General features: G+C 39.9%; 1 protein-coding gene across 1 annotated transcript in view; it reads left to right on the forward strand.

Moving 5' to 3' along the window:
- LOC124156998 (sodium- and chloride-dependent neutral and basic amino acid transporter B(0+)-like) overlaps positions 1 to 27,670 on the forward strand; it is a 125,553-nt gene that overhangs the window by 40,952 nt on the left and 56,931 nt on the right. The window contains exon 3 of the mRNA XM_046531450.1: positions 23,456 to 23,599. Coding sequence (XP_046387406.1) covers positions 23,456 to 23,599 — 144 coding nt within the window. The remainder of the gene's footprint in view (positions 1 to 23,455; positions 23,600 to 27,670) is intronic.

Genomic DNA, 27,670 nt, shown 5'->3' on the forward strand with positions numbered 1-27,670 from the left:
TGTGTGCAATGGGTTCTTTTCACATTTGTTTTTTCAATTGCAATTTAGTTGGAAAAGTGGAGAGAATTTCTGGATTTTTTAAATCCGTCGACTATTTCTCGAGTGATTCGCGGCAACCGAAAAGTCGGCCACCTTGATGCTTTAGCTAATAATTTGTTGACGTCACGAACTCGGTGTAAGCGCGTAACCGCTTCTAGCTACTCAGAGGGCTAGCGAATCGAACTCGCGTGGTTCATCGCTGATCAAACCCTTTCGATCGATAGATTCCTTCCCGCGGTGAGATGTTCTTCCTGAACGAGTCAATGAACCAGAACTCGGATGACTCAACCAACTCATGAAAAGTGGGCAACTTTTGACTTTGACCCCTGCCAACCCATTTACCACACTAAAAGTAGAATTCATATCCGAGGAGTTTCGAAAATTTGGCAAAGTCATTCATTGGCCAAAATCTATGATACTAATACTGTACGGAGTTTGGTAATAATTTCCTGTTTAATTTGATACAAAAAAAACCAAGGAAATTGGTTATAATGTACGCACATTGGTTACAGATCTTATGTGCCTTTATAGGCTGTCAAAGGCACCTCAAAGGAACGGAATTCGATGAGTGAGGTGCATTAGGAAGTTGTGTTCGTCAATAGTCTTATTCATGAAAGAATGAGTTTGGGCGGCTTGGGCCGTAACTTAAGATGAGATAGGCGTAGGAAAGCAGGGATGGTCCAACTTTAATTTAAGTTTCTCCCCATGGATTGGGACGTACTAACGCAGGTTTAACCATCTTCTGGACACTAAGCTGATGAAAAACAAGATAAATTTGAAACTTAATGAACAAATTATGGGCAAAACCCTTCACATTCCTCATTGTCAAGGTTCTCGAGCAATTTTGTGTCGGCGGAAGTGATTTTGAGTTTTGGATTTCGGAAAGAAACATTTTCTCATTCTCTAAGTGAAAAAGTCGACCTTTTTGATTTAGTAGCAGATAAAACTGGGGTAGGTACTTTTTATTCGTGGCTAAGGGTCAAATTCTATTTTTCCACGTTCCTTTTGCAGGTGTTAGCTCATTTTGTTGCAAAAGCTTAGCAAATACTCTTTTTTAGTAGTTAAAAATATTTAAATCCTTCTCTTCACTAAGTACGCTTTTAAATTTTTTTCATTTTTGAACGATTTACGTCATGAACGTGGTTATAAAGGAAAACAATCAAACACTCGAACAAGTCTAAAAATATCAACACTACTGATGAACAAAATAATTTCCCTCTTTGATATACTTGTTGCACTTATTCTGACTTATTCCCAAACGAAGACGCTTCCCGCGCTTTGAATCATGGGAAAAGGATGCACTCATCCACGCATACTGCACCAGAGGCTCCTCAAGTCAACCTCGAAATGTGTTCTCACGCACAGATCATTTCAATGGGGTTACAAAAGTCGCCACTCGCTTCGCTGACGGACAAATTGACTCAATGAGTTTCACGGGGAAATAATGTTGGATTTGGGTTGTTGGCCGAAATTTTTACACGTGCTGACGTGACCTATCAAATTCAGAAAACTTTTCAGTGCTGCTCAACGCAATTACAAACGTCTTATTGCAAAAATTGGGGAAAAGTGGATCGCATTGCAGTCATCACCGCGCCGGGGATATTTTTGAAAACCTATTAAAATACGAGCGAAGTAACAAGCGATGTACGGGATGGAATGAATGCAGTCCCCTTGCGCTCATATACGCCCAAATCTGGCGGCCAAGAAATTTACTTAAATTCGCTCCCTTATGCTGCAATACGTACAGTTTTAATTTAAAAACGGCTTTAAAAGTTTATCTACTTATGTTTAAACGCCTAATGTAGAAAACTGATAGCTTTATCTTTGACCCATATCTTAACATGGTGTGTGCGCCATCTTCAAAAATATTCGACAAAGAGATTTGATGCTTTAGCTGAATTTTAAGAATTTTCTATATTTACACGACCATCAGATAATTTAAAGTAGGGCTTCAAAATTATAGTATTTGTGGAATTATTTTAGTATATCCGATTTTTAATGTATTGCTAATGTACTTGACGTAATGCAATGCATAAAAGTTGAAACTCTTCGTCGACACATTTCAACTTCCATTCCGCCGCCAATTAAATTCACCCAACGATCCCATTGACGCCACAATTCTCTAACCAACGCTTAATTATGTCATACTAAAAAAAATGTGGGCTGTTTAAAAATCAGCATTTTCATCCATAATATTTCGCAAAGTACACTTAAAACTCTATGCATATCCATAGATTTTTATGTGCATGTCCCTTCAGCAACACGCAGGCGTTGCACGAACAATAAGTGATGTGCTTATGTCGTATAGTTCGTAGACGGCCGCATCATTGTGCGTGCGCTTCGGTCGCACGTGGATACGTTTCGGTTTGCTAGTGCCCGCCGAAGAAGTACTTGCGTTTGAGCATGCTTTAGGTATATCTAAGGTGTTATTCTCGGGTGGTAGGCAATAGGTTCGCATCTTATATGCCTAATGAAGGTGCATAAAATATGTAACTATCGAATATGTAAGCATCCTTATTGAATGTAACCTTATTAAAAGTTATTTCCCCGTTAAACTGGGAATACTATAAACTATATCCTGCTAACTTCAATTTGATGTCGTAAGTTTGAAAAGAGAAATACGTGACGAGAAGAGTGACGCGTCATCTTAATAAGTTTCATTGCAGTCACATCTCAAGGGGATAGACTGCAGATTATTAAGTATAGGGGCGACTTCAACGTTTCATATTTAATTGTTGAGGTTGTCAGGGAGTTGTTTATTGGAGGAGAGGGGAGATTGTTGAGGAGAGAGAGGGATATGAAATCCACGATTAAAGCACAAATGGTAATAGCCACACTATTTTATTCATCACTTAACCGACCACGGTTTCGACACTTGGTGTCATTTTCAAGATTCGAAACCATGGTCGGTTAAGTGATCAATAAAATAGTTCGGATATTACCATTTGTCCTTTAATCATGGATATGTATAGCATTATTCCACAAAATTAAACCTGAGACGATTTTATATAGGGAAATGAAAGTTTCTCGGAGGAGTGATGTCAGGAGAATCTTTAAGAAAATGAATAGGATTTGGTACGAAGCAAACCTCTCATGATCCACCCCTCTCCCCCCCTCCCCCCCCCAAAGTCCGAACTGTAAAAGCTTCATTAATGCTGCCACATCTCTCGCCAATTGATCTGTTTCAATAAATGCCCGCAGTGCGGCGATGAAGAGAGAGCGATCCTTTGATTATGGATATTTATAATTGAGTATTTTCGATAACGAGCTATTGCATCGAAAATATATGAATTGGATGGATTATTTTATTATTGGGCAGACAGAATCCGCAATGGCCATGTCACCGTCCGTTCTTAAATGCTGACACGGTGGGTATTAATAGTACCTCTTAAGTGTTTTCATGCGTCTAACAGTAAGAGCACGAAGTGGTGGACAGCGGTTAAAGTGACCAATTTTGACTATACAGTGCAATTATGGAGAAGTTTAGAATAGGCTACAATATAGTAAGCACGTGCTGTAAACAGTTTCGTTCGGAAAATTACAAACTAATCGACTACATATCGAAGGAAACTTTCCAATGAACGGTTCACATTACTAAATGAAATATTAACATATAATTTTTTTTATTGCATTGATATTTTCTTTTTTCATCTGTTTCACTTTGTTTTTGCATTTTTTGTTTTTATAATTTTTTTGCCGCCCTTATTTAAACCATTTCCCCCGTGGGATCCCACTGCCGTCGCGAGCAGCGGTTATCGAAAACACATTTAAATGAGCAGTATTTGACAGCACGCTTCTAGTGGACTTGGAATTATAACGTTCTCGCATATTTTCAATCACTCCCGCGTGTCTCTGTTTATCGCTTCGTCGTGCGCTCTCGCTCGATTTGGCGCGTGTCTCGCTTCCTCTCTATGCGTGTCAATGTCAACGGCCGTCTGACGCAACAATGACGGCCGTGACGCATCTTTCTTTCATAGCGGTTCTGGCCCGTTGTCGAAGGTCGCCGGCCGTGAGTGGATTGGTCGTTGGCACGACCGCCAAATTCAAATGAGCATCCCTGCGCTGCGCATGCGTGGTGGCGGTCCGCTACAATCAAAGCGGAGGGGGAAGGTGGGGCGGCGTGCTAGGAGCCCGGGATGTTTACCACCGCAATTACCCCGCGTTCAATTGTCGAGATCCTCCGGAGACCAAGGAGACGGCTGCATCCCTCTCCCCTCCCACTCGACACTATTGTCTTTTTGAGCTGACGTTTTACTCCCTTAACACTGTCTTAAGATTCCCTTGTGGTTATGAACTTGAAAGTTTCGTCTCGCAGACAGTAAACCGTTTCCAACATTTAGCTTCATCGCAAATGTGATAATTTTACCGTTTATCTTTCACTATTTTCTCAGGTAGAGGCAAGTGTTGAACAAGATTAACTCTGAGCACGGCCGGAACAAGTGACTTTGTACGCAGTCACGCACGCGCTCGGGTGCAAAGTTAAATACACCAATGGATGAAGTTCGCCATGAAAAAATATTTGACTTAGCCGGGATTCGAGCCCGGATCTCCCGATTGCCGGTCAGACGTGTTAACCAGTTCCACCACTAAGGGCCAGTTTCACCAACGAGGATAATTGAATTAACTCGGATAATATTCTCAAAAACCGAGATATTACAACAATCGTGTTTCACCAGATGCATTAACTCGGTTTTGGGCTGTTATCTCGGTTTATACTTTTACTGACGATATTCCGCAGTTCAAAGCTTATTATCCGAGTTAATCTGAGGGCAGATGGCATGGCGCGCATGCAGCTTCATCAGCTCTCGGAAAATACGAATGACAGCGATGAAGAATATCGACATTCTATTCGGAGACCACGTTCATTATGGATAAATGAGCGTGCAGATTATTTTAATATATATGGTGAAGTGCATTTATTTACTCATCCCAAAATGGCATATGAAACTGCAAAGGCAGTTCTCGCTCTCATTGAAGAAGACGAATTTTACTAACAAGGGGAAGTGGAGGTTTCCAATGCCGTATATTTTATAGCATTCGGAATGGCGAACACATCTATAAACTGGTGGTGATCCTATCGAATGGGCCTTTGTTTGGCTGTAATTAATTAATTTTCATGCGGTACTTTTAACAAGCCTTATTCAATAATGATTTATACTGCTAAAATAGCGCAGTGACTCATATCATGGGTAGTTGGTGTAGTGGTACCGTCGTCGACTCTCACCCAGGGGACCAGGGTTCGATCCTTCGCCAAGGCAACTGTTGAATAGCTTTTTTTTTCGTCTTCGTTTTGATCATACGGCGACAAGTATATGAATAATTTTAATTGTAGCAAGCATAGACATGAGGAAAAATTTTTATCATCATAATGGGGTACGTGATCTCCCCTTGTCAAAGAAATTTCACGTTTCTTTCTCTTAAACTTGAGCTTTCCCATGCCTATGCTCCCCTTGAGCCAATATTTCCGACAACTCTTGCCAAAATATGTTCGTATTCATAAATGCCATAAGCCTTTCTTTGAATTTTCTTACATATATGTACAAAAACCTTTTCTCTCTGTCCTCTTCCTGAATTAATACCTATGTAACAGCATCGTTATCTTCGAAATCGCAATTTTACCAATGTGAGACGTAATTAATTATTGTAGCATAAAATAACCAAGAACTGTGTTTGTTTAAATGTGGGAGTCTCGGTAAATTAAAAATTTTCATTTTTAAATAACGATGCATTAAACAAAGGTGCTTACAAGTTTTTTTACCGCAATATTCTCGCATTCCTTGCTCTTGCTAAACGCGGTTCCCCTATTTGTTTTTTATTTATTTTTTACTACCCGTGCGTGGTATTTCGTAAGGCAAATTAATAAACCCTTACACGAAAACTTAATATTTGAGCTTTTCGAACTCTCATTGTCTATATTAATACTGTTGCTGTTCATTTTATCACTCTGTACTTGATTGTACACTTACCGGCTTATTATAGCTGATTCCATGTCATACGGTTGCTTACCGTCATTTGTTTTTCCCACGTCAGAGTTATGAAAAACGTACAAGCCAAATCATTTATTCTGATTATCTCGGTTTTTGAAAACTAGGATAAAACGTCGTTGGTGAAACACGGCCCTCACATTTCTGAGATAATGATTTTAACCGAGTTTTTGAAAACTGAGATAATAGAGAATATTATCCGTGTTGGTGAAACTGGGCCTAAGCCATAAAAAATGGCTTGGTAGTGTAACTCGCTAACACACCTGACCGGCAATCGGGAGATCCGGGTTCGAATCCCGGCTAAGTCAAATATTTTTTCATGGCGAACTTCATCCATTGGTGTATTTAGGGTTAACTCAGCTTACCCTGGAAATTCCAAGATGATAGCGTTAAGCAGGAAAACATTTTCGGCGGCTCGATTCGTTCGATATTTTTGTGAAAGGCAATCGGAGGTGACCCATTATGATCGAGGAAAGACAGCCCTTGATGAATCACTTGGAATCGCGTTTCCTTTTCCCGCTCTTCCTCCTCCTCCCCATTTAATGGCTTCACTCTAACCTTTCCTCGAAGAAATTCCTTTCAAGCAGTATTTCAATCACTTTCCAACTATGTCCGCAACGCAGAGGTAATCAAAAACTTATACCTACATTTATTCACATTATTCAGATTATATGCAATAGAGTATTTCCACTCGTGAGGATCCCGTAGTTTTGAATCCTATGGATTATATTGACAGGAATATTATGAATTTCGTTGTATCGCTCCCATTATATTTTATTTCCCATCGAAATTAGAATCGCCCTACTGGGGTGGAAGCGAGGATCGTCTATTTCATCGGTTAAATGGAGTAAATGAATAAAAGGAGGAATTATTATCGCGATTTGTTCAACTTTAACTTCGTGTGTAAAGCGAATTTGCAAGAACAGAAAAGACAATAACCTCGCCATCGTCATCATCATCACTGGCCAGTGACAGTCCCAAAATCCCAAGGCTTCACGAAGCCATGCACTCAATTCTATTTTCGGCTATCTTTTCACATTTACTTATTTCTTCACTTTTACATCCATCTTTACTTGTTCCATGTATTTTATTTGTGGTTTCCATTTTCCGTTCTTGCCATGTATTTGGCCCTCGAAGATTGTCTTAATACGGCCATCATGCCTCAATATATGACCAATAAGGTTGTTCCATTTTTTTGTCAAAGTTTTTATGAGGCTTCTCTTGTCTCCTAATCTTCTTAGGACCTCCTCAGTATTTACCAACTTGGTCCATTTATTTGATCCTCACCATTCTACTGTGACACACATTTCGAATGCCTCTTTGATTTCTTGGCTGCAGTCTTTGTCCATGCCTCACTTCCGTGGAGAAGCATACTACAATGACAAAAGCATTTACAATGTTAAGCAAAAGTTAGTCCTAGTGGTAAGTCAACATTCTTAGTAGTTGTAAGCTAAAATATTGAATGGCACGAAATTTCAACTTGTTGGTCCAAAAACCCAAATATGTTTTTTCAGGTTTTTTGCCAAATTACAGTTAGTTCGGCCATCGGATCCTCGCTCCGTTGTTTCTTAGAGAAGATAATTTTGATGCTATCAACACTTTCTTTAAGATACCTGTGTTAAACCAGCAGTGCTGTAGTTGGGCCGGCACGTCGTACACCCAAAAATCCAAACTCGTTATATTAAGCGCACCCGTTAAAATACCTTCGCGGCCGAATGTATAATAGTGCATGTACAGCTGTTGGAAATTTTGGTGAGTACCGCCTCATTTTTTCCCAACCACAGCACTGCAAACCAGCCAAATTTTGAGATAGGTGTTGTTAGAACTTAGCCACCGATATGGTTGATATAGTTGCTCACTCATCTTATTAAGGTTTTCACGGGGATTCTCTCCTACTCTTAGCGATACCTATCTGCTTCCTCATTATTTATTCGCTCTATCCATTTGATCGTCATCATTATTCGGTAGCTACACATTTCGAAAGCCTCCGCAAGGGCGTAACAAGGATCAAAACTAGAGGGGGGGGGAAGGCGAGGCCGTTCAAGTTGTAACACAGAAAAGTTATGAAACCAAAATTTCAAGAAAATTATAACCGCGCTTTGTTGGTTTTTCAAATTATTTGCTCGAACAAATATTTTTATTTTTATTACACCTTTAATACTACTATCAATTTTATGGGATTTAAAGACATTTTTCTCAAAAATTTCGTTTTGATCTAACTTTACTGTTGCTTCTAGTGCTGCCCCCTTCTGACCCCCGCTGGGCACGCCCATGAACCTCTGTTCTTATGTTCCTCCGCTGCTGTCATCCTCAATTCCTCGCTTCAATAGAGGAGCATACACCAAGTATAATCTGTGATAAATTGTTCCCCAACTTCTTTGTTTAAATGTCCCGCCGAGATCAGATCTTCCTTGTTGTTGGAACGCTCTCTTCGACTGGGCACTTCGGCCTTGCTTCTTCCATCGCTGGTATTTACTCACCTCTTCCAGTATCGACCCAGTATCCTACTCTTACTGACCAGAATCTTTTTTAAATCCTTTTGTGACCCTGCTCTGACAACTTATTATATAAAAGTAATAAAAAAGGGAATAAGCGATAAAAATATTTCCCATTCAACCATTCTTCAATTAATTTAAAATAAGGGCAGACGAAAATTGTCCCAGTCTTTTCATGAGGTGGTGACGCAATTAGAGTTCCTGTGGAAGTTCTCGTCCATGTGAAACTTTTCACTGAGGGCAATGAGTTCTGCGAAGCCGATACTTGGCAGCACGAGCACGTGACGTCATCAAATTATCATCGTAAGGATTTGATGCGTCGAGTTTTCATAGTGAAATTGCGGGGATACACTTCACAGTCATTGTACCCGTAGAATCAATCCTTTTTTTCTGTATTTGAAGTCGAACGTATTGATTCGAGAATTCACCAAATGAAATTTCCCTTCAAGCGACCATATCTCGCTTTGATTAGTCCTCGAAATCTGTTCTTCTCATTTTCATTGACATAAATGTTGTTCATGACTATTTTTAAATAATACAGTAGTTTAAATAATAATTTATAAATAATACTAGCAGGTTTGAATTACTTGGAAAAAATCGAAGGAAAGTGTTTTTCATAAAAAAATTCAAGTTTTCAACAGCGATAATATAAAAAGCATTGATTAAAAAAATCAACTTTTTATTACAAATTTTGCTCAAACTTTGAGCATACAACTATTTATGGGTTTATTTCCATAAAATAATTTCCACACGCGAGAAGAAGTGGAAACCACCCCTCCTCGTGGAAGCATGCATCATCAGTGAAACACTGACTGATTCCTTTAACTTAAGTTTTCTTGCAATTGTAAAATTTTAAGATTTCGTGAGTTGCTTAACACTGTATGCATGCGTAGTATAAAAAGACAATATCAATAAACTAACAATATAAAAGGGAACCTGTCGCTTTTGTGAGAGGGTTATTCAAAAACGTTATTTTCGTGACTTTTTAGATGTAAGCGCAGTTTCAAGGAACAAACTCACTAAATTATAGATATTAGAACCATAATGCATTATTAAATCATAAAAGCTGCGACATTCTCACTTTTCATAGTATTTTGTATCTGGTTTTTAAGAGCCAGAATACCGTCAAAATCCATTTCTGGGCATGAAATTTCCTAAAATTTTTCCTGGGGAGAACCCTCGATTCCCCCTGTAATAGGGGGCCCCCATCACGAGCCCCAACCGAGGGGTATTTCTCCCTGTTCACAACTATCCTAACTTCTACTGACTTAACTCGCCGATTTGCCTCGCTGCTTCGTTGTCGTCTCTCTTTGTCTGTTGTGCGCTCTTATGTCCTCGCAATTACCTCCGCGCACGTGTCGTGTGTTGGGGTGACAATGGAAGTGCGTCCTGCGCTGCTGTGTAAGCCGGTCGTAATGAAGGAAGGTGGTGGCGAAAGCGATCGTTGCGCCATCTCATACCTATCGGGAGCACTACCAACACCACCACTTTAAGAAGTGTTGACGAAGGGCGACTTTAACATTAGGACGATCTTGTTATGCAAGGATTTCCTCGCCATTCCGTGTGCCCCGATGACGCATCCGATGATTTCTCACTCGACACACGTTCGATAAATCTACAACATGGGTTAAATTTACGACAAATCTACAGTGGGACATTAACCAAAATGCTATTGAGCCGTAAGAAAGATGCTTATGTTCATTCTTTTAAATGTACATACCAACCCATTGATAACACTCAATAATATAACGCAATCTGGTGGTGGCTTTCACGGTATCTCGTAGATGTAGATGTAGATGTAGCCCGCAAGGCGATAGGCGAGGGACTGAGGGTGTTAAGGCACAGGCCGTTAACATGTAGAGAGGTAATGCTATAACTCTTCTTTTCTCTCGTATGACCCTCTTCCACGAGCTGTGGAGAGGGTAGCCGTCTTCTCTATTCATGTTTTCCGGTGTCTTGAATATTTCGATAGCCTCCGTTATTAGCCTGGGATAATATCTATTTTCTTTTGCAACAACTGTTGCTTCGTCAAACAGTATCTGGTGTCCGGGTTCGCTCCATGCATGCTCCGCAATAGCGGAGAGCTGAAATTGCTTATTTCTTGTGGCTCTTCTGTGTTCCTGGATGCGCACTTTCATTGATCTACACGTCTCTCCTATGTAGTCTTTGCCGCATGAAAATGGCACCTTATAGACCCCATCTTGAATTTCGTGCGGCAAAACGTCTTTTGGACCCGGTAGCACATCGCCAGTCCTGGTGACACAAGTGAATCTTGTTACGACGTTGTGCTGTCGTAGAATCCTAGCAATCTTCTCTGAGGTGCCAGATACAAACGGAATTACTGCGTGTGCCCTTGCTTTCGTCTGATCTTCCTTCTCATTGGTGTTCTCCTTCTTTCTTCGATGTTCCGCTTCAGCGGCCCTTTTCAGGACCAGTTGTCCACTGTAGCCATTTCGTCTCAGTGTTTTTATGAGTAGATTTTTCTCCGACGATATGGACTCGGCGTCGGAGATATCGTAGGTTCGTCGAGAAAAATCATTCACTGAACTACTTAGGATATCGCGGTCGGTGTGAGGGAAAATAGAGAATACTTGTGCTGTGCGACCGTAACTTCCCCCTCCAATATCGCTTCCTTCCCTACTTCCCGTCTGTGGCACCCCTTAATCATAAACTCAGACAAGTGAAATGTGTGACTATACCCAAACTTTGTAATCTGATATTTTTTCTTAATGAATGAATTGGAGCAGCGACTACCCAGAAACACCTGCGGGGGTATAGGGTTTCGCTACGGAACTGGAAGACTTCTCGACTTGGTTCCGCGATCGGAGAGGTGTATCTCCGAGCGGCTAACCTGGGTCTCTTCAATCTCTAATTAACACGCAATTTGATCCTTCTTCGATTCGAGATTTATACCATTTGAAAAACGGTCAGTCGATCCATTTTCCTTCTTGACTTTTTATCATTGTGTGGTTTACACATGGACGTATAATGAGAGCCTTTAAATGCACGTTAAAATTAAGAAAAGAAGTACAATAGTATGAGTTGTCATGGACATCAATTTTGTTCACAAATGACTGAAATATTCTCATTAAAAGGATTTATCCAGCAAACAGTTATGGCAATACATGTTATATCATTTAAACTATAAGAGACATTATTTAAGTTATTTAGTAAAACAGAACTAATGTGGCTTTATGCCTGGTTTCTTTGATTGATTTCTTTGCTCTCAATTGGAATGAGAGTGAAGACATTTCCACGCACGTTGCCAAATTGAAGAGATTTGAAACGAAATGAAGATTGTAAGAATTAGGTGCCTGATTCAATTTTATCATTTAAATCAGTACTGTAGTTGGAAAAAAAATTAGGCGGTACACACCAAAATTTGGCAACAGCTGAACATGTATTATTCATCCGGCCGCGATTGAAATGTCGAACTCAAACTCTTATATTAGTTCCACGAGATAACTCTGAACGAGTACACAATCATTTCCGATTTTGCTTTCTGAAATCCATTGAACAATTTACAGTAGGCTATTTTTTTACAGATTTAAAAAGGTAGTTTAACCGGTGCGCATATAACGAGTTTGGATTTTAGGGGGTGCGCCGTACCGGCCCAACTACAGCACTGATTTAAACTAATGTATATTTAACAATTGGCGCAGCGAGGGGGGTTTTGGGGGATAAACACCTCCATCCCAGATCTCAGGGAAATTTTCAAATTTAATCCATTTTACTTAATTGGATTGATAATACTTATAGAATAGTGTAAGGATAAATAAAATATCCCTCAGGAAGTCGTGAAACTCACCATTTTGAACCGTTTATCTCAAAATTCCGCAATTTATTAATCTCGCACCTCCCGCTCATCCTGGTGGGTATTCCATACCCCCAGATCCCTACCATTAGTTGCACCTAAACCCCCCCCCCCCCAAAGACTTAATTCCTAGCTGCGCCCCTGTATTTAACCAAGTTCTGTAGAGGCCTTGTAGGTATCAAATCGGATGTTGCTGGCCGAGGACGAGCTGAAGACTTTTGACGAAGACTTTAGTAGTGTCAGCCATAAAACCTAAACGCAAAATTTACTTATTCGATAAATGCAACTTCACTAAATTTGGCGAGATGCTTAATGACTACTACAAAAAATTCGTAGTTAAATCAAAGGACGAAAGCACAGATGCGACATGGAAACACTTCCTAGAAATTCTGCGCCAAGAAATCAACGAACATATTCCGCAAAAACTGAAATGTGATAATAAAGAACCTCGCTGGTACAATAACGATGTCAGAAGGGAACTTAGGAAACAGAGAAAACTTTACAACTTGTACAGAAAATCCATCACGTCACGTAATAAATCGAAGGAACTTGAAGCTAAAGAAAGTTACGCTGCACAACGCTCAATGACCAAGAAATCAATGCGAACGGCAATGCGAAAGTTTAAGAAAAAAGTACTCGGTGAATTACTCGAAGAAAATCCGAAATCCTTTTGGTCGTACGCGAGAGAGCTTCAGGGAAAACATTCAACCGTAGATTCTTTATTTGATAAAGATGGTAAACTTGTCACCGAAAATATTGACAAAGCTAACACTTTAAATTCCCACTTCGAAAGTGTATACACTACTGACGATACTCAGTTCAATTTAGACATCCCATATACTGAGGAATCGATGGAAGAAATATCTATACAACGTGATGGGATAACTAAACAACTACAATCGATTAAGAATAGTAAATCTCCGGCTCCGGAGGGAATACCCGCGCGTGTCCTCAGGGAGTTAGCTCCACAGATCGCACCTTATTTAGAGATCATATTCAAGAAGTCACTCTCCGAAGGGAAGTTACCGCCAGACTGGAAAATTGCAAGCGTTACACCCATATTCAAAAAGGGAAACAGACATGACCCAGGCAACTACCGTCCGATTTCATTAACATCGATTATAGGCAAGATACTTGAGCATATCGTCGTTAGCAATATCATGACTTTCTTGGACAGACGTAACTTCCTCCATGACTGTCAGCACGGATTCCGAAAAGGTAGATCATGCGAAACGCAGCTCGCGCTCTTTCTTCACGACGTTATAAAATCTGGTGAATCGAAAAGACAAGTTGACGCACTATTTCTAGATTTTAAGAAAGCTTTCGACACTGTACCTCACAACAAACTTTTATACAAATTTCAGTCATGCGGATTAAACGAGACAGTTGTAAACTGGATACGCGACTTTCTCAGAGATCGTAAACAAAAAGTTGTTCTTGACGGAATTAGCTCCGATGTTGTAAACGTTACATCAGGTGTTCCTCAAGGAAGCGCAATCGGCCCCCTGTTGTTCATTATATACATTAATGATCTCTGCTCCCGCATTAGCAGTAAAATACGTTTATTTGCTGACGACGCACAGTGGTCCCAAATCGAAAAAAGCTGGCCAAAAGTCATTTTTTCGACTTTTTACGAGGAAGTTTTGAATTATGTATTCGGATTCTGCAGGATATGGCCTATAATATTTTGTACCTGATAGGTCTGTGTGATTATTATCTTGACCTGTGTAACCCGTCAAACATGGGCATGTTCAGCCTAAAACGCCCGAGGCGTAGAAATAGTCGATTTTAGGGTAATTGAACTTAATAAATGACTATTGTATTTTAATGGGATTCATCTGTCAATTTTAATACGGTAAGTTTGCATATTTTTTCACAATATTATAGTATTTTTTGTTCGTTTCAGAATTTATTATAACTATATTTAATTATTTATAATGTTAGCTATTTTTGGGCCTATTTTTAGTCAAATGTGTCAATATAGTTCCGTGCCCCTCCGTCCCCCTCAAAGAATCCTATGCTTAATCCTTAGGAAGAGTATGTACAACAAGATGGAGAAAAAAAATCTTGCCTATACTTGCATATCCGACATCTAGAGGGTTTTAAGTCGAGCGGTGCTCCGCTCCGCTGAGGGCGGCTGGCCGGCGGCCGGCGGGAGACAGTGGCATTATCGCTCAAATATTCCTGTATCGGTAGTCAAACTTGCATGGTGTATACTTAGCATAATTCTACATCCTGTACGATTACATAAATCAAGTGCTTCACGCCTATCGTATGCACACTTCTCGTTTGTGCTCTCACCTTCAAATATTCATGAAACCAATGAGGGCCGGTTTTCATGCTCTTAATGAGAAACATTATGAGTGATCAAAAGTGACTACTCAAGTCCTCATACGAGAACCTTACAGTAACCACAAGATGCTTTTCTCTGCAAAACTTTCCTCATATTTTTATAGAGAAGAGATCCCTTGCATGCTGTACAGCGTTGTCAGCGCGTTATTCCGAAATAAGGTATTGGCGCTAAGAGAAATAAATGCTCCCTAATGCCAAGAATTATTCACAGAATCATTTCAACAGCCCATAGACGTAGATAGGATTGAATTCGGAGGGAAAAATTCGTCTAAACCCACCAATGGCGCGTGAATCTTGCTCGTGCATTTTTTAATAATAATGGAATGAGGATGACGGCCTCCCTCACCATAGCCATTGCATGGATGTGGTGAACATTTCCCACTCAGTTTTACTCAATGATTTTCTATGTGAACAAGTGCTGTGCTCCGAACTGTGTTAACACGGCTAACTCGAGAAACTTCTCCTGTCCAGATAATTAAAGCACTTGGTTTGCCAATATTTGGCATTCAAATTTCAGGATACGCCGGAAACTCAGAGGCAAGTCTATATAAGCTTTATATCTTTTATTCAATGTCAAATCATAATTTCCGGTTTATTTTTGGTTAAAAATAGACAAATTATAGAAATCACATTCATCGTTTCAGCCGTAAATACTCCTGTTAAATTTGAATTATGGGTGCCGCAAATTTTTTCGTACCTTGCGGTGTACAATAAAAATACGGAGAGAAAAGAATATTAATAAGCGAAGAAGGAGGAATATGTCGTTGAATATTTGAAAACAAGATTTCGACTGAATGAAATCAAGCATGCAAAAAATATTCTGACGCGTTTTGTGCGAAGAATGTTTTCTCGAAATACCTGAGAAAGTGGAATCAAAGCTCGAGGACAGATGAGCATTGCAAAGAGATGTTCAAAAGCTGGTTGCAGAAGGAAATGACATTCCCTCCAGAAGCATATCAATATCTCCTTCTCGCATCTAGTGAGTGCAAATGATTACCGTGTATGCACAGTCGGTGAATATATGCAGTGTATAAAAATAATCACTTATTAATCTCAATCATCATATTTTTAAAAGTGAAGTTTTGATTCAGGATTTCATTTCAGACAAGATAAACTTACGTGTAAATATAAAATTATAATCAATAAGTAAGAAATATTGGACCCGTTTCTATAATTTTGAAAAATCTACGAATAAATGCTTTATGTGTATGAAATGTAATTATTAATGTGATTTGTAATTTTCACGACGGGTATCGATGAAAGACTTATTCATAGACTTTCAGTGATATTAAAATCTCTGTCCTGCGGCTATGAGATAAATAACGAAGCCTTCAGCCAGTATTGCATTGAAATAGCTGAGCTGTGCATCGATTATGCTTGGTATTATATTCTGCTCATGGTAAATAAAGTGCTGATAAATGGAACAGCAATTTCCAAAGAATCCTTTCTTACAATTGAAGTTTTAACGGAGGAAGCATTGGAGGCCAGGAACATAGACATGAGGAAATTCCGAGAGCATTGTACAAGAAAATACCCAAGAATGTTAAATTATGAAGATATCTTTCGAAGACTCCTGCAAATATTTGAATCATACATTTTAATTACATCAGGAGTTACAAAAAAACGAGGTCAGCCTATCAGGTGAGGTGAAAATTTGCTAATTTTAAGTGATTCGCAGAACGACAATGAGTCCGATGGTGTGACATCGGGAGACGATTATTTTTAAATTTGTTCTTTGTGATATACGAAAGCCATTTTATTGCAATTCGAACATTATTTTCCTCAATGTTCTTAATATCAGTCATTTTATTTCATCTTATGTGACTTATCAAATATATGGAAGCAAAAAATGAGTGAGTGTGAGCACTTTTTTCCGATTTTGGTATCTCACCAACTATGCTGATGGTCGCGGGTTCGAATCTCACCAATTTCATGTCGTAAATTCTATAATGGGTTTTAACAACAATTTATACATCTTTTACCTTAAAATTATACTAATTTAATCTCTCCATGAACACCAAGTTATCACCAATCGCAATGACATCTATATTGAGATTTTCTAAAAATTGTTTAAACAGTAACAGCTCAAATAATGATAAAATGAAGAGACATCGTAAAAATAATGCCAAAATCAGATTCAGACGATCAAAATCAGTGAGAGATATCCACTTTTGTTGCTGTTTTAGCTAAAATTACGACGTTATTAATTTTGGCCAGCTTTTTTCGATTTGGGACCACTGTGCGACGCTGTCATCTATCGCGAAATTAGTGATCACTCTGACTATGAAATTCTATCATCTGACTTAAACAACGTTCATTTGTGGAGCCAAGAGTGGGGACTCAAACTTAATCTGAGCAAATGCATGGCGGTACATTTCTTGCGGAATTCGTCCAACTCTAACCATGTTTATGCAGTGGATGGCATTAATGTAAAGGCAACAGACGAAGTGAAATACCTGGGAGTTACGATAACCTCGAACCTCACGTGGGGATCACATATAAAGAATATTTGCGGCACAGCCCTGAAGAAATTAGTATTCGTCAAGCGTATTGTGGGTAGATTTTCGGATGAGAAAGTAAAGGAAAGGTGCTATTTCGCTCTCGTCCGACCGCACCTTGAATATGCAGCGAGCATATGGGATCCAGTGCAGAAAGACTTAATCCGCGAACTGAATAAAATTCAAAGGAAGGCTGCGCGTTTCGTCAAAAACCGCTACGGGCGTACAGACAGTGTTACCCAGATGTTAAGCGAATTAGGCTGGGAGCCGTTGGAGACTCGGAGGCTGCGCGCTAGGCTTAGATTGCTTGAACAATTGAGAATGGATATCTTTAAGAGCGATACAGTGAACATAATATTAGAGCCACACTATGTTTCCAGGTCCGATAGAAGCGATAAATTAAGAGAGATGTTTTGCCGAACGGATAGATATGCGAATTCGTTTTTCCCCCGAACCATAAAGGACTTTAATAAACGCTAGTCCCAACTTCGTTTGAGCACTTAATTTTTTTTTTTTTTTTAGCTGTAAACGGCTGGTGTCCTAACACCCCCTGCCACACGCCTTTTAGGCGGCTTGCGGGGTTTTATGTAGATGTAGACGAATAGCTCTGTACGAGTTGGTGCGGCCGATGACCCATTTCCATGTATGTACAGGACCTCACTAGATCCATTCCCTCGCGGATTCATTGGTATAAAAAATTCTCTCCCGCATCACGTCCAATTTCCCAAAGCAGAGCCCAAACCTCTCACAATGACAAAATTCCTCCCTAGTGCTCAATCCGATGTGTTTTTTGGCGACTCAAGGTGAAATCTGCGAGGAATGTTTCTTCGAATGTTCGGCAGAATGATTTCGCAAACGCGTGAGTGTGGAGCGACGCCCAGTTGGAAATCTCCTGAACCTGCTTTTCTATTGGTTTGTGATGAATAATCCAACGGAGAACTCTCTCCTCCAGTAGTATGCTATCAGTTGAAGGCTCTTGATAACGGAAATGTCGTCACAGTTAGTGAAAAGTTAGGGAAAAACCGAAATATTAGACGACTGAGATGCAATGTGTCGGAAATAAAGAAAGACTTGATGCGACGGTAAAGTTGGAAAATTCCGCGAATTTCAGATTGATAATAGAGTGGTAGAATGGAACTCTATGGACATAGGTGCCCTCTGAGATGCACAGGCTGGAACGACTGCATTTCGATTGTCATCTGTTAGGTAGTTTTAAATAGGTAGTTTTTGTGAATTTCCGCAAGGGGATACTATGAACATTATCTAATTTAACGTTATTTAAGATGCTAATATTTGGTTATTACCTTACATTTATATAAAATAAGTACCACAGTTATCTAGTAATCGGTAATGATGGCTCATGATGCGTTTAATGTGATTTCAACCGATACGTTAGCGCGTCTGTCAAAGAAACACGTCGATTGTTCAGTCTTTTACTTACGATTTGTCTAGTTATCTCTTCCCCTTAGACAACATTAATGCGACGACTTCATTGCATAGTTATTACTAGCAGTGGCGTAACTAATAATTACTAGGAATATGCTTAGGGGAGGGGGATTGAGATGACCTGGGGTGGCGACTCCCCCTCCCCCTTGGAGGGTTCGGGAAAATGTTTTAAAAATGACATGCCAGGCAATACATTTTACCTCATTTTGGCACTAAAAATCAACTTTAATCAGATGCAGTTATTATAAGTGAAAACTAGACAATGGTTTTGAATATTTTTTTATTTCTCTGAGGCTTTGGGGGGGGGGGATCTATCCCCCTCATTCCCCCCCCCATAGTTACGCCACTGATTACGAGGCATTTTAGAGGCTTCATTTGGCTGCCATACAAAACAATATGTCCTTACCGACTCACTGATTCTTGCTGCTTCATATTTCTTGTGTAATGCGTTGGCACTCGAAGGAAGGATTTTTGCGATAAATAATTTTTAGGACTCTTTTACGCCAAGAGCGTTTTCTTTTTGACACCCGAAAGAACATGGCACCCAATGCTCTGCTGAGAATTATTCTTTTTGCCTTTTTTACTGAAAGAGAAGTGTCCTCTAAAGTCATCACTGGTCAACAATCCTAGGATTGGTTTGACGCAGCTCTCCACTCAGTTCTCCTATCAGCTAATCTTTTCACTCCTACGTATTTCTTCTCTTTCACATTTCTCTTTACTTGTTCCATATATTTTGTTCGGGGTCTTCCTTTTCCGTTCTTGCCTTCCACTTGTCCTTCGACGATTGTCTTCATCAGGCCATCATGTCTCAAGATGTCGCCTATTAGGTTGTCCCGTCTTCTTGTTAAGGTTTTCATAAGGCTTCTCTTCTCATGAAAAGTACGCCGTGAAAATGCATGTGATTGCTGGTCTTCATCAAACTTACCCGTAAGAATGCTTTAAGAAATGACGAAACGTTTATTGTTTTCTGGTAAGTAATAATTTTCTGAAATTCCATCTTTAATAATTTTTATTCTTTCCCTATTTTCTGAATTTATTTGAATTGATACGTAGAATGAGAAATACGAGTAGATATGAATGTTAAAACTGGATCAAACTCTGCCATTAGAATATCTGGATGCGCCCATCCCGCGCTTCCAGAAAGAAAAGTTGGAGTGGAGGGTTCCAGCCTGTGCTTTACATCTCGGAGGCCATGGAACAAATTAACAAACATGAGCCAAATCGCATGTAGTAACGGATCGTTGAAAGGGAACGAAATTCTCAACTGAATGAAGAGAAGAGGAGAGCGATGCTTCTCTATTTCCCCGCCGCGGCTCCACTGAGATAACGGTGCACGCGACCTCGATCACGAGATGATGATGGTGTTGATCGCTCCGCGAATTTTGCTGTGACTTTCATCACTGGACCACGAATGAGGGCTACGAAGGATTTGGCCGCTTTTAGAAGAAGCGATATATTCACATCTTCAGGATTTATCTTCTATATTTCTCATATTATATAATCAGAGTCCTCTAGATATCAATCTTCACACTCTTCCGTCATCAAGTGGAGTCTTCGCATACGTTTCCAATAAGGGAATGGAGGTGCCCACGATTATTATGCCTAAAAATCCCTCTAGTCTGAAATGGACAGATATGATGTACGTTTTAAGCCTTATTGAGTGTAGGAAGATCAACAGTCATTCAAGAATATTTTAAATGTTCTCCGGAGTCTCTAAGAACCAAACTACAAACATTTGAAGCGTGGCAACAATGGGAATGTCGGAAATAAAGTGAACCTCTTGAAAAGCATTCATGGAGTTATTTCATTGTTATTTGAGTTTATTTCTGACTGGAGGTCCATTTTCAATTGCAAAACTGAATATAAACAAACTCCACGAGTCTCGATGCATAACTGAGTCCGCCATTAGAGAGAGGCATTAGACATACCTACTTATTGGGCTGCCCCAAGCGATGCTGGGTGGCGTCGATTCCATTTCGTAGTTATTATTATTATAGTGATACATTCTAGATGGCTCTCATGTAAAGCAACTTGTCCTGACTGATTCACCACTCATCCAGGCCCTGCCCCAAATAGCCATGACACGACCACATACAGCCGTGTGATATTTGCACATTCGAGGTTGGGAAGGGGAGATTCACCCTTGTCTTCAACAAGCCTGATGAATGACAAGGGGTACGGGTATCTTGATACAGCTTAGCCCTCTTTATCTTTCATTCAACTTGTATATGGTTCTATGTTACTAAAATGACCTATGAGGCTACCAACTACATCTACTTACAAAAGTAAGAAAAAGCGAAGCCTACAGCGACGGAGCACTTGCAAAGTAAACTTGTGAAAAATAATAGAAGGGTGGGGGTTACTTTCCCTTGGCTTCATCGCCCTTTGAGGATATATTTGGTGGAGGAGATATCCGAAGGAGGGGGAGTCCCCAAACGCATGAAACCACTCGCGTTATGGACCCCATCTCCAAGCAGGGGTGCCGACTTACAAAACATATTGGGGGGGCCGAAACTAGGGATCTTGCCCCAGGAAATTTTATAAGTAGGTAGTTTTAAGGTTCTTAAGCATTTTACAATAGTACTATGATCAAAATTCGAACCCTGATAACTCGAATCTCAATATCTGGGCACTCTGGGGAAAATCGACAAGCCTGACACATTTTTTCCTCACACCCAATTCGATTTTTTGAAGGGGCTCGGACCCCCTCAGGCCCCATTGAGTCGGCGCCACTGTCTCCAAGGAAACCGTACCCCCGAATTTTACTCTCTTTTTAGCGAACTAACTTACTTCACTGTATGTTCATTTGTCCTTCCAGTTGAATTATTGCAAGTCAAACGTAACGCATTTCACGATTACGACTTAAAATTTTCAGTACAGATCACACACTCAGTGATACATACATTATACCCAAGCAGATGATAATTGATTCTTACCCTATTTCTACGCCTTCTGAGGTAGAATGAGCCACATTTTTTGACAATTAATATTTGTTTATCGCTATGATGCAGAATAAATTTCAAAGATTTGATTCTTTATTATATATTATATCATGGTTCTTGTGGCGCAAAAGGTATCAGTTCGAAAACGGATAAGTAGGTTCCAGGTTCAAATTTTTTCAGGGTCGTTACCCTTACGCTATATTTTTGTAAATGCTTTTTACAAGTTGGCTTTGTGTGCCTTCCTTCGTTCTAGTTTTTTTTTAATGTGGAAGACTTTGGTACCCTTATAGGTCTTAGTTTTGTAAAGTATAATACAGAAAAAATTGCAATAGATTAATCATTGATCGAAGACCCACGTTATATATTGAACTAATTAGAGGAAAATATTTCAATAAATTTAAAAATAATGAAAAACCGCACATTTTTATTTGAAGGAGTCAGAAAACCAGCCTGCATCTGCCCAATGCCTCACGTTATAATTTTACGATTATAAGGAACTAAATGTTCCATGCCAAAAAAGAGGTGCGTAAGCATGTCTGCATTTTAAAATATGTTCTTTCTTTGTGTATTGATAACATTGCTAGATAAAAAATCGCAAATATAGCATTCAGTAATTAATCTGTGAGTATTTACGGTGATGAATTTGTATCACTCCAGCGTCAAATGTAAAGCGACTGCGAACCACCTTGTTTGTTTTAAATATGTAGTCTTTTCACATGCAAAATTTAAAAGTGGGATTTTGGGCCAAGGCAGGGTGGTTGATTGTCTTTTATTTGGTTCGAATAAAGACGAGGGTCGTCATATTAATTTTTTCCTGGCCTTGATCTTGTATTGTATGCTCAGAGTGTTGACTTTGCCCCAATTACATTGTGACCAGCCCCGCCACGACAATGCTGGTACCCACACCATGTCCACCGCAGTCAGCGTCTTGAATGGCGCCGTTTATTTTGATGGATAGATTTTGCCACGCATTTATATTTCAGAGTTGGCAAAAAAATTAACGGATTAAAGTCTTGAAAAGTGCGAAAGAAATAAACTTAGCTCCATGATAATATCAGCGTAGTTTCAAATGCCTCCTATTTTGTTGCTCTCTTTGTAATAATGCTTGAAATTATGAAAAAAATAAATTTTTGCATAAAAAGAAGAAGCAATCTCTTGAAAATTTTATCTTTAAAAATTACCAAAATCCGTTGAAATATAAGGAAAATAGTGCGAAAAATCCACAGAGAAAAAAATCATTCGCCTTGACCGGGATTCGAACCCGGATCCCTCGATTTCCGGCCGAGTGCTTTAGCCAGTTAAGCTACCGAGACGTCATTCTTCTCTGTGGAAATTTGTGGACTATACCGGACAAGGTGGTATGGACTGCTGAGCATGTTATGCGACGAGCAGTCCAAATCGTGCGCACGGCGCCACAGCCGGAGAGTAAAGTCCGAACTTTGAACACATATAGGTGTTCTCTCTTTGACGAATTTAAGTATACCGGGACTAGCCACGGTGACAACTTTTACGGGAGTCACCCGCAATGCACAATTGTGCGAAAAATCCACAGAGAAAAAATCATTCGCCTTGACCGGGATTCGAACCCGGATCTTGATAAGGAAAATAGTCAATATTGTCTCAGTGTAAATAAAGTGGGCTATAAATTTAAAGGCTTGTTTGTATTTAATGTACTTATATTAAAACCTCTTAGTTACAAGTTTACTTTGATCGTCTACCATTCACTCATTCCATGAAAATAAGTGAAATAAAACCTCACTCCTCACTTACGAAATAACTTGCCTCGGGAATGACCTCAATCTAACTCGTGGTAACCCGCGACAAACGATGTGCTTATATTTCGCACTGATTGCTACATGTGTTATTTTCTTCGTGTTCTTTTCAGGTCTTGGGCTCGCCACTTTGGTTGTGATCATCCTAGTCACCATATACTACCACATAATCATCGCGTGGACCATTCTCTACGCCTTCGATTCCTTCAAAGCGGAGCTGCCCTGGGGCTCTTGTGCTCACGAATTCAACACCGAGAGTGAGTAAAACGTCACTTAACGTGACGAAATGCGTATTGCAAGCAATTGGAATGAATCCATCCAAAGAAATGTATTGGAGGCATCAATAAAAAACACTATCAGTCTCCTTGACCTCAAGCATTCTTCTGCAGGCGAGTTTTTCACACTTGGTTCGCTCCCTGGAAGTGGAAAAAACAATTGAATGGAGCAAGATCCGTAACATACTTCCGAGCATGCCGCTATGACTGCATCCAGGGTTCATGGTTACCGGGTACCTGGCAAAAAAATTCCCCAGCCTCCCCCCCTACGGCTGTGATCTTGCTCCATTCAATTGTTTTTCCTCTTCCCTAAAGTTGAAAGCGCGCTCATAGGACGCCAAACACGAGACCCTGGATGCCTTCAAAGCGGCTTTCACGAGTGATCTGAAGAATGTCTCGGTTTTTCACTTCCAGGAAGAGTGCGAAGGGTGGTAAAACCCGCAAGCAGGAGTGTGCTGATGCTGAAGGAGCAAACTTTGGAGGTTTCATGAGTTTTGCAGCGATATCTCCTGGAAATATCTTTGAATGAATGTGTTCATGTCACTTAAAATGGACACCCTGTTATGATTATTTTGTTTTGTGTTGTCACTTAATGCAAGGATTTTAAATTAATGTTGAAACAAACACAGCAGTAACAGATATCGTTATAGTTATTCATGTACAGAAGGAACAAATTAGATCCCGTAACACTCCCTTGAGGTACTCCCGATGTATCTTTTAGGGTTCCCGATACAACTACATTCAAAAGAACCATTTGCTCGCGATCGTTTCAGAAATCTTTGATCCAACCTAGCTACAATCGTATAACCTATCGAGTCATGTACAGAGATAACCCTATTTTTTCTTCTCTAACGATAAATTAGTGAGAACTCGTGCTCCATATCCATCCATATCAGAATCAGTTGACCGTCTTTCTGATCTGCATGAAATTCGCGTTGACTACCCGTTAGTGTGTCTTTTCGATTGAGTCTCGGCGTTTTTGATTCGGTGAGGTCATGATCCATGGTTTCAATTACTTCATGGTGCCCTAATTCAGTGGGCAAGGACTCTTTGGGGCCGGTACGTACCCTATCTGATTGCGAAATTGCTGCAAGCATTTGCCAAAGGTCGCCCTAATTACTCTTGCAGTAGAAAAGGATGTGGGGAGCATCGGCTGAATACTGATTATCGCAAGTATTATCGTTGGCCTCCCGGATGGAGGTTGACAGAAGCCGACCGTCGCTCTGTGGAATGCGCGGAATCGCTGTCCATCGGGTCCAAAATTAAGGAATTTACTTCAAAATGAAAATTTTCGTCTTCCCAGCACGTCCGGAAGTGGTCGGGAATTTGTATATGTGAATCAGTCAGTGGTCAGTGAGTGAGGTATCTGGCACACATCGGGTTGTATATATTATAGATAACCACTACATTCCGATTCAACTGATTCAAAGAAAAACTTGGCTCATAGTTAATTTAAGACACTATAAAGTAACACTACTAAAGCATGATAATCAGTTTTCCAACCACTCTGCACACACTTAAAGAATTTTCACTTCTTGAAGTTCGAAAGGATCCTTCACATCTCACTTCCCACTCGTATTTTGCGATTTGGAATCACTTCATGTTATTTCACATTAACATTACGTAGACAATGAAGTGAATAGGCTGGAAAAAAATTCTAAACCAGTTATTGTAACATCAACAAACTGCAACAAACTTCCAATCTCACAATCACTCGTACCGTAACCAAAACAAAAGCGCAACGAAATGCGTGAAATGTAAACATTGGTGATACCTCTCGATAAAGTGACCAGAATAAATAATAAAATCTAACAGAACTTGTTAATTGATGATAATAAATAATGAATGAAAATTTATACGCGCTCGCTGTCTTCCAAAAGAACAACTACTTCATAAATGAAACATTTCCCCTTCTTAACAGTTAGATACCTTTGATGGAAATGTATACGGTTGATTAAACCAGTATGGAAGTAATAAATAATTTTTCCGAAGCTCATACAGTAACAAATCACTTCACTTGTCGCTTCACTCTTTACTTCATCGTCTCCCACACAGAAAATAAATATCTATTAGATATCTACAGATAGATAGGTAAATAGTTATGTAATAGACATCTTTCGTAGATATCTATTGGATATATTATTGTCAAAACATCAGCAAGTCTAATATAAATCTACTGTAGATGTCTATTAGATATCTACTTATCTATATCTATAAAAATATTTTCCCATGCCTATGCTTGATGCAATGAACATTAGTGAAAAACTTGTCGCCGTACGATGAAAATGAAAACTACAAAATATACTGCTTTAACGTAGCATCGAACCCAGACCCCTCTTGTGAGAGCCGGATGCACTCACTACAAGACCAAGCGCTATTTTGGAATTATATAACACTCGTTAAAAATACCGCTCGGCAATTAATGATTTACAGCAAAACTAAGGCCCATTCAATGGAACCATTATCAGTTCAGAGATGTGTTCGCCATTCCGAATGCCATAAAAAATACGGCATTGAATAAGGCGGAATAAGGTACGTGGTCTCCCCTTGTCAGAGGGACAATCCTATGTTATTAAAATAATTATGGTTATTAGTATTAATCACCTTAATTCTAATGGGGGTACGGCAGCTAGGGGGAACGGATGATTGCTGACGTGATGGAGTTGGCATCGTTCAACGCGTGGCATAATTTTTTAAGTCCGCCATCGCTCGAGTAAGGAACCAAAAAAATGGTCCCTTAAGCAAATGTTAAATCGCTTCCATAGCTCATGAATCGCGTTTTAAAAGACACTTTCGGAGATGCGTCCAAAACCGCCCCTCGTCACCTGTCCATCTAATAGACATCTAACAGAGAGAAATATATCTAATAGATGTCTAATAGGCATCTTTTAGATATATATCTATTCGTAGACGAAAGAAGACAATATGTAGATATCTTTAGATATCTATTTTCCGTGTGGGCTACATGCAATCAATTCACTTAGGGGCGCACTGAATGCACAAATTGTGTTCACTTACACTAGAGGCACCAATTCACTACAAGTCGTAGCTTCCTCGCAGCTACAAAAAACTTTCAATTCGTGTCAACAATTACACTACGTACGTTGCCTGCCGTACTTGAAGAATGGATACTTGTATTCCATTTTACACAAATGCTTAAAAAATCTATAACAGTATACAAATAAAACCGGAGTTCGATCATCCACAACGGTCCGCCATATTTAGTAGCTCCCTTCGACAAGGCCGGAGGGCGACTAAGAACCGGCTACTAAAATGGTAGCATGCTAAGCTTAATAGCACTTACTAACGATCTATGAATACCATTTTGCTAGTATGCTACTACTTAGAACACTACTTAGGTGTTAGTAGCTTACAAAGGAAACTATGAGTACGGCCGTTAATATTTTCATGCAACCAAGAGTTTTCAAACTACACACAAACTATACAAAGAAATTTACATGCGTCGCAGAAAGACAACTCGTGATTGACTACTCAACTACGAATTCTTCCTCACATTTTTCGAACAATATTTTCGCTTACGTCTCACCTAAAATGGAGTTCACTTTCGTCGGGATATTTGTGAACACAACGGACGTTTTGGCCATTGACACTGCTTTAGAGCACAATCGTTCCGGTGGTGTCGTGGGTAAAGTATCATGCTACGGAACAGAGGTTTAATGGATCAAATCTTGGTGACGGGTTATTGAGCGATGCATACCCAATGTGAACATTTTTCCGATCCGTGAAACATCGCAAAACCTCGCAAGAGGTCCGGACGATGTCGCACGACTATTTAATTCTTAAAAACCTCTTTATTTGCAGATATTTAACTTTTACCTTGTATTGCCATCAGGGCAGTGGAATTTAGAGTGAGTGTTGACCACCCCTTCCGCGTTGTCCAGCCCCACTTGAGTACTCCTATCCAGGGGCGCAGCTAGGAATTAAGGCTAGAGGGGGGGGGTTTCAGGGGAACTAATACTGGGGGGCATGGGGGTAAAGCATACCCACCAGGGTAAGCGGAAGGTGCGGGGGCCCTCCCCCAGAAATATTTTC

This window comes from Ischnura elegans, chromosome 4 (assembly GCF_921293095.1).
Source record: "Ischnura elegans chromosome 4, ioIscEleg1.1, whole genome shotgun sequence".
Lineage (NCBI taxonomy): Eukaryota > Metazoa > Arthropoda > Insecta > Odonata > Coenagrionidae > Ischnura > Ischnura elegans.